The sequence below is a fragment of the Dermacentor albipictus genome, chromosome 1 (genome assembly GCF_038994185.2).
Source record: "Dermacentor albipictus isolate Rhodes 1998 colony chromosome 1, USDA_Dalb.pri_finalv2, whole genome shotgun sequence".
NCBI classification, from domain to species: Eukaryota; Metazoa; Arthropoda; class Arachnida; order Ixodida; family Ixodidae; genus Dermacentor; species Dermacentor albipictus.
In genome coordinates, this window is record NC_091821.1 from 64690949 (window position 1) to 64710332 (window position 19384).

The 19384-nt window shown below is 43.0% G+C and overlaps 1 protein-coding gene and 1 long non-coding RNA gene across 3 annotated transcripts in view; one reads left to right on the plus strand and one right to left on the minus strand.

Annotated features, from left to right (window-relative positions):
• Positions 1 to 18676, minus strand: part of LOC135912489 (uncharacterized) — a 35143-nt gene extending 16467 nt beyond the window's left edge. The window contains exons 1-2 of the long non-coding RNA XR_010567690.1: positions 18536 to 18676; positions 6233 to 6364 (exon numbers count right to left, since the gene is read on the minus strand). This is a non-coding gene — a long non-coding RNA (uncharacterized lncRNA). The remainder of the gene's footprint in view (positions 1 to 6232; positions 6365 to 18535) is intronic.
• The window catches only part of LOC135912488 (cytochrome P450 4c3-like), a 31672-nt gene continuing 30958 nt past the window's right edge, over positions 18671 to 19384 (plus strand). Inside the window, exon 1 of one of the 2 annotated variants that reach the window (XM_065444931.2) lies at positions 18671 to 18986. In XM_065444931.2, coding sequence (XP_065301003.1) covers positions 18761 to 18986 — 226 coding nt within the window. In that variant the 5' untranslated portion in view covers positions 18671 to 18760. Of the gene's footprint in view, positions 19068 to 19384 lie in introns of both variants that reach the window. The other variant, XM_065444932.2, reaches the window with a different exon arrangement.

Here is a 19384-nt window from a genome sequence, read left to right on the forward strand (position 1 = left end):
CTTCGTTTTTGCATACATTGACGACCTTCTCGTGGGAAGCTCCTCCGCAGAACATCTTCACCACTTGCGGTTGTTGTTTTCACCCCTTGCGAGTAAAGGAATTGTCGTCAACGCCACCAAGAGTGAATTCGGTCAACCCGAACTCAAGTTCCTCGGTCATATTGTTGACGCTAACGGCATTCGACCACTGCCGTCCAAGATTCACGTCATCGAAAACCTTCCACGAGCAACCGCACTCAGCAAGCTTCCCCAATTTCTCAGATTCGTCAATTTCTACCGCCGATTCATGCCCGATTGCGCACGACTTATGGCTCCGCTAGACGCTCTGCTGGTAAACATACGTAAACAAGTGATTCAGTAGACTGAAGAGGCCACTGACGCTTTCACAAGAGTCAAGTCTGCCCTCGCCGACGCCACACTGCTTAGACACCCGAAGCCAGACGCGCCCGCTGCCATCATGACCGACGCTTCAAACACGGCCGTTGGTGCCGTTCTGCAGCAATTCATCGACAATGCGTGGCATCCACTCGCCTTTTTCTTCAAGAAACTGAAGCCTGCACAGTTCCGCTACTGTGTGTTCGGCCATGAATTACTCGCCGTTTACCTTGCTGTCATACATTTTGGCAATTTCCTAGAAGGCCGTGCATTTACTGTGTTGACTGACCACAAGCCCCTTGTGCACGCAATAAATCGCTCGGCGTCCTGTTACTCGCTCCGCGAGAGTCGACACCTTTCCTACATCGGCAAGTTTACCACAACGTTCCGCCACATCAAGGGAACCGACAACGTTCCAGCCGACGTTCTCAGTCCTGTCAATGCCGTTTCCATGGTGACGTCGGAACCTTTCATGATCGATGTCAATTTACTCGCCAGCCAACAGCGCGATGACACCGAACTTCGTACGCTCCGGAATTCGTCAACATTCCTGAAATTGGAGGACGTCGTTGTGACCCCGAATGGTGTGTCCGTCGTCTGCGACACTTCTACCGACACACCTAGACCATTCATTCCGGCATCTCTTCGCAGACGTCTTTTCGAAACCGTGCACAACTGTCGCATCCTGGCATATGCGTGACACAGAAGCTTCTTTCCAGTCGTTTCGTTTGGCCTCAGCTAAACGCACAAGTTCGCGATTGGGTTTGCAGCTGTTTGTCGTGTCAACGCTCTAAGATCCAGCGTCACCCCTTTCCTCCTGCCAAGTATTTTCTTCCACCGGATGCTCGTTTCGACACCGTACATCTGGACCTCGTGGGCCCTCTCGCACCTTAGAAAGGTTACTGCTGCATACTGACATGCTTCGACCGCTATACACGGTGGCCAGATTCTACACCTATATCTGACATCTCAGCGCCCAATGTTGCAGCAGCTTTCGTGTCTACACGGATGGCAAGGTTCGGCTGCCCATCCACAATAATCACCGATCGCGGTCGGCAGTTTGACTCAGGACTCTTCAACGAGCTACTGAAGCTACTCGGAACGACACGTTTTCGCACGACTGCTTACTACCACCCGCAGTCCAATGGAGTAGTTGAACCTAGAAGGCCGTGCATCTCAAGGCCTCCCTTGTGGCGCATGAATCGCCGGAGAAGTGGGTTCTACAATTGCCCCTCGCCTTACTTGGCATCAGAGCTGCACTCAAGAGCGACCTAGGTTGCTGTTGTGTTGAGCTAGTCTACGGCACTCACCTATGCTTTCCGTGCGATTTTTTGTCGCCACCCACAAAACACTTATGCCATCACCTGCCGACTACGTTGCCGAACTGCAAGCTTTCTTCAGCAAGATACGTGCTGTGCCTACACGTTCGCAAGAAGCAACGTCTCCGTACGTTTCTCCCGCACTCACCTCTGCTACCCCCGTTTTCGTGCGTAATTGTGCCGTGCGGAAGCCTTTGCAGCCACACTACTCCGGGCCATATTGTGTTCTCGAGCGTCGTCTGACGACTTTTGTCGTGAATGTGAACGGCCGATCAGACACAATTGCCCTAGAACGTCTCAAACCCTCCTACATTGAAACACCCGCGCCATCGGCCCCACCAATGTGCGACGCATCCATTCTGCATCGTTCGACGCCGCCTCATTACGTGACACCCAAGACCAACGCCAAGACACGTCGCGTCACCTGGACTTTCAATCGTTCGTCGAATTTTCCTCCTCTCTAGGGAGGGGGGTACTTCTCTAGCGGCAGCAGCAAGGGCGTCGCATGAGAATTACGTAGTCGCTTACGTCTACACGAGGCACGAGCGACTGGCACGCTCCGGCACGGGCTATCGTTCCGAAAGGGATTTAAAAAATGCTACTCTAAGAGATCGAGTGTCGGTTTTTCCTCTCCCGCGAGAGCCCGAGACTTCGCTGATCTACGTGGTCGCTAGTCGCCACAGTATAAAATGTTCTTCTGATTTACTCGACGAGTGGGTTCATGCTGCCTTGCAGAACCGAAGGTCTCATGCTCACAACCCACTTCGTCCTCGTTGGTGTAAAAGAATAAGGATCAGAAAACACTGAAAACGATTTCTTAAAAATCTAAGAGTGCCTGTATTGACGGGGGAGCTACAATGATCTTGGCACACTTGTCGGATGCTTTCGATGATGCGATTATCGTCCACGCTCAATGCTCTGGTACATCGTGATCAAATTGGAAATGCACAACGAGGTCTATAGGGTACCGCTTTATTCTTACAAACAAGGAAGCGCGTGGTAACACCTGTCTCTGTGACGCAGAAAATCCGAACTGAGGAACGACGCGCCACAAAATCTCATTCGAATTATTTGTAGTACAAATCCACTATGCGAAACCCTGTTGTATCAGGCTTTCCCGCATTATGGTCTGCGCAGAACGTATTTAACGTAAAATTGCATTTTTTTTAATGCTGGGATTTTACGCGCCAGAACCACGATCTCATCATGAGGCACGTCAGCGTGGGGGACTTCGTATTAATTTCGACCACCTGGGATTCTTTTGCGCGCAGCCAATGCGTGATACACGGGCATTTTTACATTTCACTGCCATCGTAAGGCCGCCGCCGAGGCAATGATGTGAACCTGGCCCTCTGGCTGAGCAGCACAACGCCAAAGCTACGCCATCTCGGCGGGTAAATTTTATTTCCTCCTTCCCTGTTACATCTACATTTCAATTGAAACGAACCAATAAATTGCCATATGATTTCATTGCCTTCATTCTCCGTGTATGTAGCTACCAAAACTCACGCCCTTAAGTTCCGCTAATTCTTCACGCACCTTGCATAGCGAGGGCGTGGAGAATTATATATATATATATATATATATATATATATATATATATATATATATATATATATATATATATATATATATATATATATATATATATATATATATATATATATATATATATATATATATATATATATATATATATATATATATATATATATATATTCCTTTTTTACACAGGGTTCTCCTATTTGCTTTCGTTGTACCATGTCCATCATTTTCGTTGACTTCAGGCTCTGTTGATGTGTTTGCAATGAACAAAAGATCTTGCAGATCCCATGTACTGCGTGAATTGTTCTTATACAAAGCATTTTTCAAGTAGCTGGTTATCAAGCATTGGTTGCGTTTCTGAAAAGCCTTACCAGATGGACGATCATGTTTGTGAAAGGCAAGCAATCGGTGTGTGTGACGACAGCATCAAGGCAACGACGAGGGTGTCGACAACATTAGGAGGGCCATGGCATGACGACTGATTTGTTGCAATCAAACCGTTTCAGATTTGTTGCAAGGAACGTTATGGGGTTGTTCGACACAGGACACAACTTTATTCCCCCGATATTTTTGTCTTTATATAGTATAACGTTCAGAAACTAGGCCTGTGAACGTTGTGATAATGTGATACTGTACGGCCACTTTACTGCGCAGTGCAGCTAGGAGCAAGGAATCAGGCCGGAGCCAGGGAACGCGAACTTTCACCATGCCACAGTTATAATACTACATGCTCATTTTAGTGCATAAATCAGCTACGGGCCACGCATCAAGGCGGAGTCGGATAACATAAACTTTCAGCGTGCCACCATTGTAATTTTCTATAGTCATCTTGCGGTGCAACGAAGTTATGCGCAATAGGAATTGCGCCAGACTAAGAGAACTTCAACTTTTACCATGTTCTTAAGAAAATACTCTATGGTGTCATTTTACCATGAAAAATAGTTATGAGCAGAAATCGGCATATCTCTTAACAACACGCTCGAACGCCTCGGCAAAGTAAGCAAAGCAAGAAAAAAATCTGAGTAGTTTGGTTCAGATGAGCTTTAACACTATTCTTGTGGATGGTTACGAGCTCAGTGACTGTCCCTTGAGAGGTGGGTCAATAACGGCAACAGCGATGATGAATTATAAAGCATAGTTTACGGACAGTGGGAAGAGCTCAGGGTAACTTCTGCGGTTCGGTTCACGAAAGCAACGTCGTTGATTTGTATAGCCAAGCCATCGCCACTTTATCGCACTTCTGCCGAAAACATATTGTAAACGGTTCAGACACTCGAACGAGCGTGGAAATATTTTACCATGGTCATCGAAACAAGAAACCCGGTGGCTGAAAGAAAAGGCATGTGCACAGCGATATTTTGTGATAATGAGCTGCGAAGTGTGCAACACTGGACATTCTCACTTTGGAGCCCGTTATGTGTACACTGCTGCAGCCGCAGTGTGATTGTACGAATGATGTGGAGAGACGTCTAGGGCTTTGTTAATCATATGGGGGCGCTTGGAAGGTAGATTCGGATTAGATAAATATTTGGCCCATGATTGGAACTTTGCTCGTAGTCTTGAAAATTTCTGCAGAATGTTTGCTTTTATATCGCCTGCTATTAAAGGGACACTAAAGGCAAATAATAGGTCGACGTGGACTGTTCAGATACCATTCCGGAAACCTCGCAACTCTTGTTTCGTGCCAAGAAAAGACTTAGCTTACGAGAAAATTGCATCTGAAGGGTCCGAATACCTTTTTTGAAATTCAAATATCCCATCACCAAACCGGGAGATTGGTGACGTTGCACACGCCATCACCACCCTTCGCTGCCGTCGGTGAGTAAAACGGCGCCCGACAGACGGCGTTACCGAGCCACGACAGAGCGGTGCATTCGCCGCTGCAGCTGCTTTTTGGTCAAGTGGCGTAGCCCGTTCGGGCATCCCGCGATATCATATAGAAGTTCGATTCTCTGCTACTGGCAGTTTGTGCGAGTTTTGCGAGCCAGGAAAAGTAGCGCAGCACTACCCGACAACGAAACTATTGAAACGCGAAAGCGTGGGCGGCGTGGAGTCCAGCGAAAACGAAACCTTTTGACCACCCGTGTCGTTGTCAAGGGTAATTTTCATGAGATATTTCTTTTTCTAAAAAATGATACAGAACTGGTCAAGTGGCATTTTATGTCTTCTTATAGTACAATATAAGCATGTTTTTCCAACGAGTATTGATTACTAGTGACAGAATTTAACTGAGGAGTGCTTTCGTCATCGGGCAAGTACTTGAATGTCCCGGGGGAGTCTCTATTCGTGTCCTGCATTTACCACAATTTCTCGCTTATTAATACTGTATTCGCAATAATATTAACGCCTTAGAGCTCCTCGAACACCAATCTATCACTTTAGTTAGACTTAATATTTCCCTTTAGTGTCCCTTTAAGACTCTTTAATAAACTGCTAACCATTGTAGCCAACGTAACTGTCTCGCCTTCTAATGTGACCTCGTGACATTCACCGAATCCCAATCCTACCTCGTCGATGTCGAGGAGAACGCCAACTGGCTTGAACGAAGAACACCATCACAGTGATACAGGTGCTCTAGCACTACTGCACAGTCACCCTACATTGCCAGAAAAAAGAAAAAAAGAAACAAAAAAACACTGTGGTATAACCGCACAGTACTAGGGCCCTATGACGTAAAACTATACCAATCAGTTTTTATTCCAATCTCCTGACCTCAAATTTACGTAACCACGACGCAAGCATAGGGTGGTGAGCCGCAGCGTCGTTTGAAACGCCCAATGAAATGCGCTCCTCGTTTATAGGAGGTCACTATTTTTGTCTTCAAAGTGGATAGCATAGCCTACATTGAGCAGATTTTCTTATCGAATTGGCTGACAAGAGGCACGCTCAAGTGGAGAGGGTTTTGATGGGACCGATCCAGCGCAGTAAAAGTAGATAACCGGATTAATAGGGTGGTGCCGGGCTCTACGATTGATTCGCTTTCCCTTACTTACCTTGAGGTGGCTGGTCCAAAATCGCGGCGGTGAGCAACGGAACGTCAAAAATGCCGCCAGAACAGATCCTCAGCAAAGAAGACTTGGCAAACTGATGTCGTGTACGTGCCGAAATGGCTCGATGACGTTATACTGCCACAGAAAAATGTTTATTAAGATGCAGATTCCGATTTATTGTCCAAAAACAGAAGTAATTACATGACAAATATACAGACGAGGGTCCCAAAGTGAAAGAACTGTAGTGGGACCCTCGGTTAATAATAACAACATTGATGGTGATATCAATAGTCAGCAAATTAGCGTATTATAAACAACATCTACAGATCAAATACATCATTAGACATGTCATTTACAATCAAACACGAAAAAGCACGTTATAAAAGAAAGTAGGAAAAAAGCATGGGTGAAATACAAGAAATGACATGTGAGATAAAAGTCAAATACACCACCAGATCGTAGTTAAGTTATCGCAGGAAATGATGCTTAAGGTGATTTTTAAAAATTGCAAGAGAAGTACAGGATTTTATGGTTGATGGTAATTCATTCCAAAGAGAAATTGCAGCGAAGGAAGATGTTTTTTTGCCGTAATTGGTATGAACCATGGGTAATAAGAAATTGTTGTTAGCCGCAAATCTGGTCATATTTTTATTCTGCAAAAGGTCAGTTGCAATGAACGGTAACGTAAGGTTATTATGAAGCAACTTGTGGAGTAAGACGAGTATGTTAAACTGGAACAAATTATTAATAGGCAAGATATTATACGCGCGAAGTAACAAAGAGGCATTGGATTGCATGGAGCTAGAAGCGATAATGCGTATTGACTGATTTTGGATATGTTGAATTGATGATAAGTGACAAGCGTACATGTTGCCCCATGAAACAATGCTGTAATTAATGTGACTATGAATGAACGCATAATACAACGCTAGCAGAGCCTCATGAGAAAAAAAAGGGCGAGCTTCGATTAATGCACGTATACCAAACGCAGTCTTTTGCTTGAGATGTTGGAAGTGAGAGCGAAATGTAAGGTTAGGGTCAAGATGTATGCCAAGAAAAGTGACATCGGTGCTAACGGGAATTGAATGAATTCCAAACTTTACTTCAGGAATAGAAGTTAAGGCCCTTGGAGCACTTCTGAATAACATAAATTTAGTTTTTAAAGGATTAAGAACTAAGTAATTGTTGCTACACCATTTTATAATGTTACTTAATGCAATATTTAATTAGAAGTAAGAGTAGTAACAGATTTGTCAGATGAAGATATGGTTGTGTCATCTGCATATAAAATGCAATGAACGCAGTTGGTGGAGTTAACAAAATCCGGAAGATCATTAATATATAAAAGGAAAAGCAAAGGGCCCAGAACTGATCCCTGTGGTACACCTTGGTTAATACATTTTGTTACTGAGAAAGTATTTGCTGCATGTACTGTGTACGGCCGGTCAAGTAAATAATTTTTTAAGAATGTTAGCGCAGGACCGGTTATACCATAAGAGTCAAGTTTATTAAACAGGACTTGATGGTTGACCGTGTCATAAGCTTTACTGAAGTCTAAAAATACAGATCCGACTAAGTTTCCCGAATCAATACATTTTTTATGTAGTCAGTTAGAGATAGAACAGCTAGATTCGTGGAACTTCCTGGGCGGAAACCGAATTGATTGTTCTTTAGCAATTTAAACTTTGTTAAGTAGTTATTAAGACGTTTAACAAATAATTTCTCAATGAGTTTACTAAGGCAGGACAGAATTGCAATTGGTCGGTAATTATGAACTGTGTGTTTGTCACCTTTCTTTAAAAACAGGAATAATCTTGGCATTTTTTAAAAATGAAGGGAATGCACCTTCTTTGAACATAAGGTTAATAATGTTACAGAGCGTGTCGCAAACTAAATGCGCAACCAGTTCTAAATGCCTGACACAAATATTGTCTAAGCCAGGCCCTGTATTTTTAAGGTTAGCAATCGTGGAGCACACTTCATTTGGTGTAGCTGGTAACAAGAAGAATGATTGTGTCGTACGGCTCAAAGTATTATGCAACTGCGCATGTATGTTGTTATTAGTGTAAACAGAAGAAAAGTAGTCCGAAAAAGCATTAGCAATTTCGTTGGGGTCAGAAAGAGTGAGACCATTGTAATTTATTTTGGTTATAGAGGCATTAATAGACGATTTGTTAAGAAAAGAGTTCAATAACTGCCATTGATTTTTGGGGTTATCCTTATTCTGATCAAATTTATTTTCGTAGTACTTTTTTTTCGCCTGTTTAAGTAAAACATTCAGTAATTTACAGTACCTACTATAGCGTCTAGCTAGTCTAGTAATAAAGGGCTGACGTTTAGTTTTCTTGTACATGTTTTCCTTCTTTCTCAAACTTTCTAGAAGACCGTCCGTCATCCATGGGTTGTGCGGATATTTATACTTTTTCCCACATTTTACAGTGCGTGTGTTAGTCGAAACGGCCAATAAAAATAAAGTGCAGAATTTGTTTAGTGCTTCTTCGGGATCAGACATAGAATTAATTGCCGACCAATCAGTTTCACTGAGGGCTTCAATAAAGGTATCTGCACTAAATACGGAAGTAAAGTAGCTATTATAGTTCTCATGTATTTCATAGTTAAACGTAAGAAAAACAGGAAAATGATCGGTTATGTCAGTATTAATAACCCCGGAGCAAGGCGATGGTGATATGTTAGATAGCACGTGATCAATAAGCGTACTGCTCCCATGAGGGGCTACCCTAGTTGGGCAGTCACTGAGTGATTCAAAACCGAATCCAGCAAAACAATCTGTGTAAGTTGAGTACGAGGTAGCTTCAGTGTCAAGTACGCGTAAGTTAATATTAATATCACCGACAATCACCACATCCTTATTTTCAAAAGCTAGCTTGGACAATACTGCATTACGAGAAAGCAAGAAATCGTTAAGGGAAGATGACGGTGAGTGATAAATGCAACCAAGGATCAGCAAGAAATCGTTAAGGGAAGATGACGGTGAGCGATAAATGCAACCAAGGATCAAGTATTATATGCAAATAAATCCATGGTCCCAGGCAGCTCCAAGTAGCTAGTACCAGACCAATCGGCAGGCAACTATCTTCTATTTCTTGCGGAACGGGTCATTCCCCGGCTATTCAAAAAAAAAAAAAAAATCAGTTTTGTTCGGTATATTAATCCATCGGTAACGCATACATATAATAAGAAGCCAACAAACAAAGACAAGGACTACACAGGGAAAATTGCTTGTGCTTACTGATTGAAATTAAGAAATTATGAATTATTGGAATTAAAAGTGGATGAAAAAAAAATTTGCCGCAGGTGGGGAACCATCCCACGTCTTCGCATTACGCATGCGATGCTCTACCAATTGAGGTACCGCGGCGCTCTTTTCCCATTCACTTTCAGGGGTATTTATATGTTGCTACTAGAACTAACACTGGGAGTGTTAGCCAGCGCCACCACTCTCAAACATTAGTGGCGGATGTGGAATATCCTTTCGGCCGCAGGCGTCCCGAGTACGTGATCTCTTTAAGTGAAGGAAACTGGGCAATAAACCCGCACATGCTCCATCAAGGCATTAATGTTGCCGGATTCGAGACCCTCGTGATGTAATGAACGGGAAGAAAAGGGGTTCACCGAGGGGTCCGATTTTAATTAATCATATCATAAGAAGCCTAGTAGCCACGCATAAATACCCCAGAATGTGAAAGGGAAAAGGGCGCCGTGGTACCTTTATTGGTAGAGCATCACACGCGTAATGCGAATACGTGCGGTCGTTCCCCACCTGCGGCAAGTTGTTTCTCATCCACTTTCAATTCCGTTAACTTATAATTTCTTTATTTCAATGACTAAGTACAAGTAATTTCCCCTGTGTTGTACTTGTTGGCTTTGTTTCTTGGATTCTCATGATATGATTAATAAAAATTGGGACCCTCGGTTAACCCCATTTCTTCGCGTTTAATACGCACACGTCACTTTGACGCGGTGAGTTTTCGCGGTTTTGTGACATCGCCTGACAGACAGGCGAAGTGGGCGCAGCCCGAAAACGTGTGATCAATGGCAGAGTATTATGGCAAAAATGGCATCGAATGAGAAATAATTTTTATTTCGTTCGCACTAATCATGCATAGTCAGTGTGCACACATCATATTAGATGGGGCATTTCCCTCGTCTTCGTGGCTTCGCGTGAGAAACAGGCGAAGTGGAGTGGCCCGAAAATTTTTTGACGAATCATGGAGGGCTGGTTGGAGAAATTGAATAGAAATCTTTGGAATAGCTTGCGTTATAGCGCCCCTAATTCACAAAACATTTGAAGGATTACCTGATTCGTGCCACCTAAACGGTCAACTGGTTACGTGACTTAAATTAAAAAGTAAATTAACAAGATATGCTAAGACGATGAAGGCGACATGAGCTTCCCAATTGAAACGGGGCAGTGGCATAGGCCACCAAACTCGTGCTTTAAAGCTTTCTGGTTCCTTTAAATTTATAAATACGTCCAAAAACTAAGGTACATTAGCCCCAACAAAAAGTTCGCTTGCTCGCATGTTTTTCCTTGCATTGAATGCCTATTTGTGTTTGTTCTAACAGATTCTTCTTTTAATAGTACCGCGTTGCTGACTTCGGCGTGCTCAGGTAGGTTACCACAAGAGGCGAACATTACCTGCATGAAAAATCACATCGTTTCGGCCGTTAATTAAACATATTCAGTGTTTCGAGTAGTCATTTGACTACATGCTATAGTTGTGAAATAGAGCATTATTGTTGTTATTATTATTATTATTATTATTATTATTATTATTATTATTATTAGTAGTAGTAGTAGTAGTAGTAGTAGTAGTAGTAGTAGTAGTAGTAGTACTAGGCGTGAACCCGCCGTGGTTGCTCAGTAGCTATGGTGTTGGGCTGCTGAGCACGAGGTCGCGGGATCGAATCCCGGCCACGGCGGCCGCATTTCGATGGGGGCGAAATGCGAAAACACCCGTGTACTTAGATTTAGGTGCACGTTAAAGAACCCCAGGTGGTCGAAATTTCCGGAGTCCTCCACTACGGCGTGCCTCATAATCAGAAAGTGGTTTTGGCACGTGAAACCCCATAATTTTAAATCTACTAGGCGTAAAAACATATACACACTTGAAAGAGGGGAAATGGAAAGCAAGGAACAGGCTGGCAACTGCCACCGGAGGGGGCACAACGCTTGCCTACTCGTGAGAAAGGAGGGGGCAAAAACATAAACATGAAAGAGAGGAAGAAGGGAAGGAGACAGGAAAGAAAGAACAAGATGGCAAATCTCAAAGAATAAAGCAAAACAATGACAAAAAATACCGTGTAACAATAGTAAAAGCAGTAGTAAAGGTAATGCATTCTTGGAAGACATTCTAAGAGAGAGAGAGTGCGTTTGTGTCGACGTTTAAGAAAGCGGACAGCTTGGCTAATACTCAGATATTTATTCTCACTAAGCACGACGTCTCATGTTTGACATTCAGCGTCGCATTGTGAAGAAGGCGTAATTAAAATTTAAATAACTAAAAACGCTCGTGTACTATGGTTTGGGTAGAATTTTAAGAACACGTGATCAAAATTATTCCGGAGCCATGCACAAAAGCGTGACCAGGGCTCTGCCGTCACGACACAACATTTATGTGTTGCATATGGTCAGGCATCCAATTTTAAACGTTTTTTCATTCCTCATCGCAATAGCAAACAGCCGGTCATGCCATTATTGCAGTTGTGAGGAAAGTATGGAACACATTATGGGCCACTTTGCAACCTCTGACAGACCGTTCTCGGAAGTAACTAATATGAGAGTTTGACCTAAGAACTGCAGTCCACAAAATCACTAATGCACCTCTTGAAGTCAACTGGAAGATACGAGTGCTCGTTGTTATACACATACTGATCAAAAACTTTGTAAAAGTGCAAAGCAGGTTTTCTACATATAGGGTGTCTTTTTCTTAGCCACACCGAAATTTAAGAAAAAAAACATTGCCTGTGGCAAATAGCACAATTACTGCCCTAGATTTCAATTACTCGATGAGGTGGTCATTGATTCCACGAGAAATCAAACCGCTTAAGCGAATAATTAACACAATTACGCTAATTAACTTCGCTAATTGATTACTTTACAGCACATTATTTTCATCTACGAATTGTAACCTGTAGATTCGCACACCGACAAGTGAGGGGAATGCGATACACTATTATGCAGATGGCGCACGCCACGCAACTGTGCGTGGGCTTGGTGGAACGTTGCTGTCGAGTGCAAGGTGAGTGCTTGCGCTTTTAGGAGGGCATTGAAGAGACCCTGGACCTTCTTCACTTGTTTCGAATAAAAGAAATTGTCAGTTGATAGTCAGCGCGTGGTCCTGTCAATACGTGGTTCCCCTTCCTCTTCGTAGTTTGCGCTGCAATAATTATAAATCAATACGAACTAACCCAATTCGCCGCTCGCTTCAATTTATATGAACACTCCGGGCGAAATTTTGCTGTCATGATGTTCTGAATAAAGTGCAAGTGCGCGGAGAATGCGAGGACAAACTTGTGAGGTTGAGCCGAGAATGGGGATGCGACGTCTCAGAAAAAAAGCCCGGAATTCTGATAAAAATACAATTTTTTTTTTCAGGGCAGAAAGTGAGGAAAAACCAATGGGTTCGAATGTACCCACTAAAATGCAATGCTTTGGCCTAGATCCTGCAAACGTTAGGTTGGCCTCACTTAAGGAGCACATACATATTCAGGATACATAATATTTCGTCCTATTTGTGTAAAAATTCTTATAGTGGTCGCGTACTGCATCTCCATTGTTTGTTGCTCTGACAGGCAAGCTTTGCATATGTCAATTATAGGGAGGTAAAATACTCGACCTCTTACGGATATAAAACGACATGGATGGCAATATTGGTAACGCTCTCGTTACCAGAACGGACGACTGGGTCGATTCGCAAAACCGAATTTGCCGTTGTCTTAACCAAGTGCTGAAATGCATGTGAGTCGAGAGACTGGCGGTCCTATACAGTCGCTGAGACAGCTATTCTGCACTTACATTACTTGGCGTCAAAGCAGGGGCATCAACCGATAATATTTCCATCCGAAGTTACCCCATGGTGGCACAGAAGAGCACTCCTTCCCTTATCTTTCTGTAGTTTTAGAAAATATTCTGCCAGTACTTAGCTGCTATCTGCAAAGGAACAGCTTAGCTCGGCTTTCTGTCTATGTCAAATTTTTTCACGAAATGTGCTTCTCTGAGTGGTGGTTCACAAAGAGTGATGTAAATTTGTAGGGACTATAATTAGACTTCTGAATATTGCTATCGGAAGACAATCCATGGTGTTGGTTATGCCATTTCTCTCGATTCATCGCTGTCATATAAGGCACAGTCACCACCACTCATTTATAACTTGAAGGGGTGAATCGGTGTATAATTTTTACATATTATACATGAGTTTTGATTTCGAAGGTCGCCGTGACAGATTCATAACTCGTGGACCGCTGAGTATAATAATAATAATAATAATAATAATAATAATAATAATAATAATAATAATAATAATAATAATAATAATAATAATAATAATAATAATAATAATAATAATAATAATATTCTTTATTAGGTACCCAAGAAAATCAGTACAGCAAAACGGGCCCATCTAAGCCAATGGTGACTGGTGTGATGTGGCCCGCCATCGTCAGCTAAGCGTTGTGGTTGCAGTGTACGTGCACAAATTTAAAACCAACAAAGAAAAAGGGAAACAAATGAGCGTGATAAGCGTAGATCAGGTTTTCAAGGCATCGAAACAAAAGCATAGAGTAATCGCAGGTGCCACAAATAAAAGGAAAATAGGTACATACATCTGCATTACAACATGTGTAATAGACTCTTCAATTTAGACCGAGAGTCCACAGAAAAATAGTCGTCTTACAAATTATTAAATATCTTGGGGATATACACGCAGCGTCTTGCTGCTCCGTATCTAGTAGATACGCACGGTACAACGAAGCGCTTTTCTTTGCGCAGCGGTCGCGCGGAGGCGTGCGGGTGCTTAAATTCATCCGTCCATAAATGGCGCAGCACAACCGTAGAAATGAATAAAGATTGAAAGGACGGGAAACCGAGATCGTGAAAAATATCTTTTATAGCGTTACGCGATTATGCGCCACACTTTTTAATGTATTTTTTAAGAGGTTATGAAATCTGTCCTGCCAACGTTGGGAGCAGAAAGCGAAAATCGTTATACCATACCTTAAGGTGCTGTATGCAAGGGAATGTACTATCATTTTTTTAGTCTGAAACGGCACCAAACTTTTAATGTTAAAGAGTAAGCATGCAACAGATCTTGGTTTGGAGCATAAATGCGCCCCATAATTATGCCACGACAAGTCACTATCGAAATGAATGCCGAGATATTTAATTGAGTTTGTATTTTCGACAGGAGTACACTTACAGGATAAGCAGTCTTGGCTATGAAGATACACTGGAATGACCGTGGTTCCAATCTTTAGGGGATTTTTGAAGCATATAATTTCTGTCTTTTTTTTTATTGACGGTAAGTTAGTTTTTAAAAAGCCAGACCATAGCATCATGCACTGATTGCTGCATATATTCAACAGCCTTTTCGTAATTAAGATGCTTTATAAGAAGGACGATATCGTCTGCATACTGATACACTTTACCATTTGGGATTACTGAAATGAAATAGCTCACAAATATGGTAAACAGAACAGGCGATAAAATTGACCCGTGAGGGACACCAGCACCAAGGGATAATTTGCTGCTACAGTATTTGGTACCTATAACAACCATTTAAGACCTGTCGGTGAGACAGTTTTGAAGTAGAGTATAGAAGGGGCCCCTAAAACCAGTAAGATATAATTTGCGAAGTAATATGTCAAGGAAAACTGAATCAAAGGCTTTGGATACGTCGAGAAACAAAGCACAGCTAAAGAGATTGAGTTCAAAAGCAGGATACAAATAATCTGCAAATTCTTCCAGGAGCGAAATTGTACCCCGGCCTTTCACGAAACCAAATTGTCGGTCAGACAAAATTAAAACTTTTGAATGAAAGAAGTCATAACCTCAAGCAAAAAGTTTTCTATAACCTGAGATAATGCGGGCAAAATTGATATAGGCCGGTAGTTTTCAATAATAGATTTTTTTCCTTCCTTATGGAGTGGTTTAACTAAAGCAGTTTTTAGATTTTGTGGCAAAGTTCCAGTATCTAGGAAACTATTTAACATGAAAAGCACAATACCTCAAAGCGCCTCAAAGTTTCTTCTCAGCAAGCTTCCAGATATTCAATCTACTCCAAGTGGTTTATTCGTTCGAAAACTGAAAATGATCCGGGCAAGGTCCGATTTCGAAAGCCGCGGTAAACATGCAGATGCTGTCAAAGAATCACCAAGCATCACATCTTGCCGAGGCTTAGATAACGCCTCTGTTGAAGCCTGACGGAAGAAATGATTGAACAAGTCAGCTCTTTCGACAGGGTTTCCGGGAAAATGTTCTATCACAGATTTTACAGTCTCGGATTTCCCTCTGAAATGGTTTATCAGCGACTATGTTTTGCTAGCACTTTTGGACAATTGATTAAATTTGTGTAAAAAGAAGCGACTTTTTGCAGCGCGGAGAAGAGCAACTACTTTATTTCTTGCAATCTTATATTCTAATTGGAGGTCTTTATTGTTAACGGTGCGTTTACTTTTTTTCTAAAGCCAATTCCTATGAGAAATGGCTTGCATAATATCGGAATTAATCCATGGATAGCTTTTCCTGCATTTTTTATTCCTGAAAAATGTGCAGTGCCGTTCGAAATGCGCTAGACGCTCACAAAAGCCATCGTACACTTGGTCTCGGGGCCTACTGTCAGTCAACGAAGACCAGATAAAATTCACAATGAGACTGTCAAGTTTCTTTTGATCCACAAACTTAATCTGAAGTTCTGACGCAGTTCTGACCTTGTCACTTGAATGCTGCGTGCCAACGAACGATACACTTAGGGATACACGGCAAGCGACAGCATAGTTGTCAGATAATTTATGAGTGATAAATAATAATAATAATAATAATAATAATAATAATAATAATAATAATAATAATAATAATAATAATAATAATAATAATAATAATAATAATAATAATAATAATAATAATAATAATAATAATCGTATTTCATGTCCACTGCACGACGAAGGCCTCTTCCTGCGATCTCCAATTACCCTTCGCCTACGCCAACCGATTCCAACTAGAGCCTTAGAATTTAATCACTCCACCTAGTCTTCTGTCATCATCGACTGCGCTTCCCTTCCGTTTGCACCCGTTCTGTAACACTAATAGTCCACCGGTTATCTTACCTACGCATTACATGACCTGCCCTGCTCCATTTCTTTCTCTTAATGTCGATGAGAATATCGGCTATCCCTGTTTGCTCCGTGATCCACACCGGTCTCTTCTTGTCTCTTAACCTTATGCTTAACATTCTTTGTTCGATCGCTTTTTGCGCAGTCCTTAACTTGTTTTCGAGCTTCCTTGTCAGTCTCCAAGTTCCTGCCCCATATGTCAGCAGCGGCAGAATGCATTGATTGTACACCTTTCTTTTTAATGATAACGGTAAGCTCCCACTCAGGATCAGACAATGTCTGCTGAATGCGCTCCAACCCATTTTTATTCTACGGCAAGTTTCCTTCTCACGATCAGGGTTCTCTGTGATTAATTGACCTAGGTAAGCGTATTCCTTCACAGACTCTAGAGGCTGACTCCAAATCGAAGGTTGCTGAGATATTCGCCGTTGAGCCTTACTCTTAAGCCTTCCAAGTTTAATAACGTGAATACTTCTTCCAAGCACTGCAGTGCAATCCTCCTCATTATTTCTCTTGTGATGTACGCCAAAAGTGAATAAAAGTGGGACATGAAAGCCTCCACAAAGTTTTTTTTTTTTCCCTCGGCTGTGAATTTCTATTCAAGCTTTTATGGAGTCATCTTCCAAGGTGGCAGACTTTCTGACTGCACAATTCGAACTGTCGCACTTCTCGAGCAAGAGTGTGAAGGTGTTGCTTCAAGAAAATTATTCGATTTTTTATTCACTAGATTTTATGCCCGGCAGACAATTTTTACTCTTAAAGGTAAACTACAGAAACACTTTTTAAGCACTATTAGTATATTATGTTTCCCAAATGACAGAACGCCACCTTTCACCAAAAGGACGAGTTTTGGTAAGGCAGGAAAGACGCAGAACTTAAACCAGGGTGGTGACGCTATCCTGACGTTCCCAGCAATGGCTTGACAAGACGTAATGGATCCTGACAGCATTGGCATGAACTTTTAGTTACTTTTTCTCATTAAAGTGCTTCATTACGTTCTGAATTAATTGGCTGAACCTAGAAAGTCCTGAGAACTCATCTGGCGTCAAAATTACTCAAATACGAGAATTGATTTTTATTTGGGAACTCACAGTTAGCACATGACAGTGATGTTTCAAGAAGAAATTTAGAAAATAATGTTCTTTTTTTTGCGGCTACATTCGGATATCGCCGGCGCGCAAGGAGGAAGCGCGGAAACATGCTGCACACTTGCAGTCTTGGAGAGAAGCACAGGCAGGCGTCGGTCTCGACACTAGGGGTTGGCCGCTAAAAGGGGAGGAGGGTCGTTTCGCCATGCGCTCGCGCACCCCGCAATATTTTGTGGGCCAGTGTACATTAGAGTCGGATGTCCCTACACGCTGTGAAGAAATTGAAACTGCCCATTTCCTGATAAACACGCACACACATACGACAAACTAGAAAATGCACTACGTCTACAAAAAATAAGCGTAAATGCAAACAATTCAGAAAAGGAAGACGAAATAGACCAGGAGAAGCGCCCTATATGAATCCGCGTTAAGTTCACGTCTTGTGCTAGCCCCTTACTGACGATGCACAGAAAATTTACAGTTGACTCCGGCTCGGGCTGGAGAAAGCTGCAGCAAACCCAGGAGGTGCCGGTAAATGCTCCTCGGAAGGCACGGTTCCAGCTCCCTTGGCAACTGTATAGTCACGCAAAGACAGACGCTTATGGACAGTGGGTATAGCAAAAAAGATTACTTCTTTCGAAGCCTGTGGATGAAGTCAGAAAAATTTAACTAGAAGCTGCATGTACAAAGCACCTATAGTTGTTGGCTGCCGAAAATTCCGCCAAACTTAGCTCAGAGAAGCTTGCCTGTAGAGTAGCACTAGCATGGTCGTTGCGTATCCTTTCCGCGCACCTGTTCAGCCGTCCCCGCAGTGCACGAAACACTGTTGAGGAAAAACCTGAATACTTCGAAGGCGGCGCCCACTCACCTGACACTCTGTCGTTCCCATCTTCAAAATTCGCGGCAGGCCACGACGCGAGAGCGCCACTTAAACGCGCGTGTCCGGCAGCTAGGTCGCACTATCAGCCGGCAATGGATCGCGCTCGCCACCGACACGCGCATGCGCGCGAAAGTTGCCGTGCCGGCCCCGGCGAGCGACTGACTAGCAATCAGGCGGGCTCGCCGGCGGCCGACCATTGAGACGGCGCAGACGATGTTTGCCCTTGCAGTGCAGGTGATTCTCTGGTTTATTTTTGTCGCGTTCGTTGCGCTGGCCTCTGTGGTCGTTGCTGTCCTCGGTGCAGTTCACGTCGCGAGGCGGGCTACGTGGAAGAAGCTCTGTAATGTACCCGGTCCCAACGAGGATATACCGCTCCGATGGGTCGTGCAGCAGCACGCACATGCCACTTCCGTGAAGCACCGGACGCCGTACAACGTGTGTGAGTTCTTCCGACACAACGGCTTCGCTCCGCTTCGACCTTGCTTGTCACCCAAATGGCGTTAACTTCCGGTACTTTCAGGTATCGTCTCTCATGTCGGGAACTGCAAGTTATTAAGAAGAATGTGATGTGTCACTGGAAGAAAGCGAAACGCTGAAAGAATCACAAAAAGCATTGAAATTTTCACTGTAACATTTGGCGAAAACGCTCAAAAATGATCGTAAGCAAGGAAGGACATGCGCGTCTGTATTCAAATGTGCTGCAGTTCGAGAAAGTATAAATCCCCACAGTGGTAGCCGGTACCTACTGAGCAGGAGGTCGTGGATTCGTATCCCGGCCGTGGCGACCCTACTTCGGTGGGGGCGAAGTGTCAGTACGCTCGGGTACTTAAATTAAGG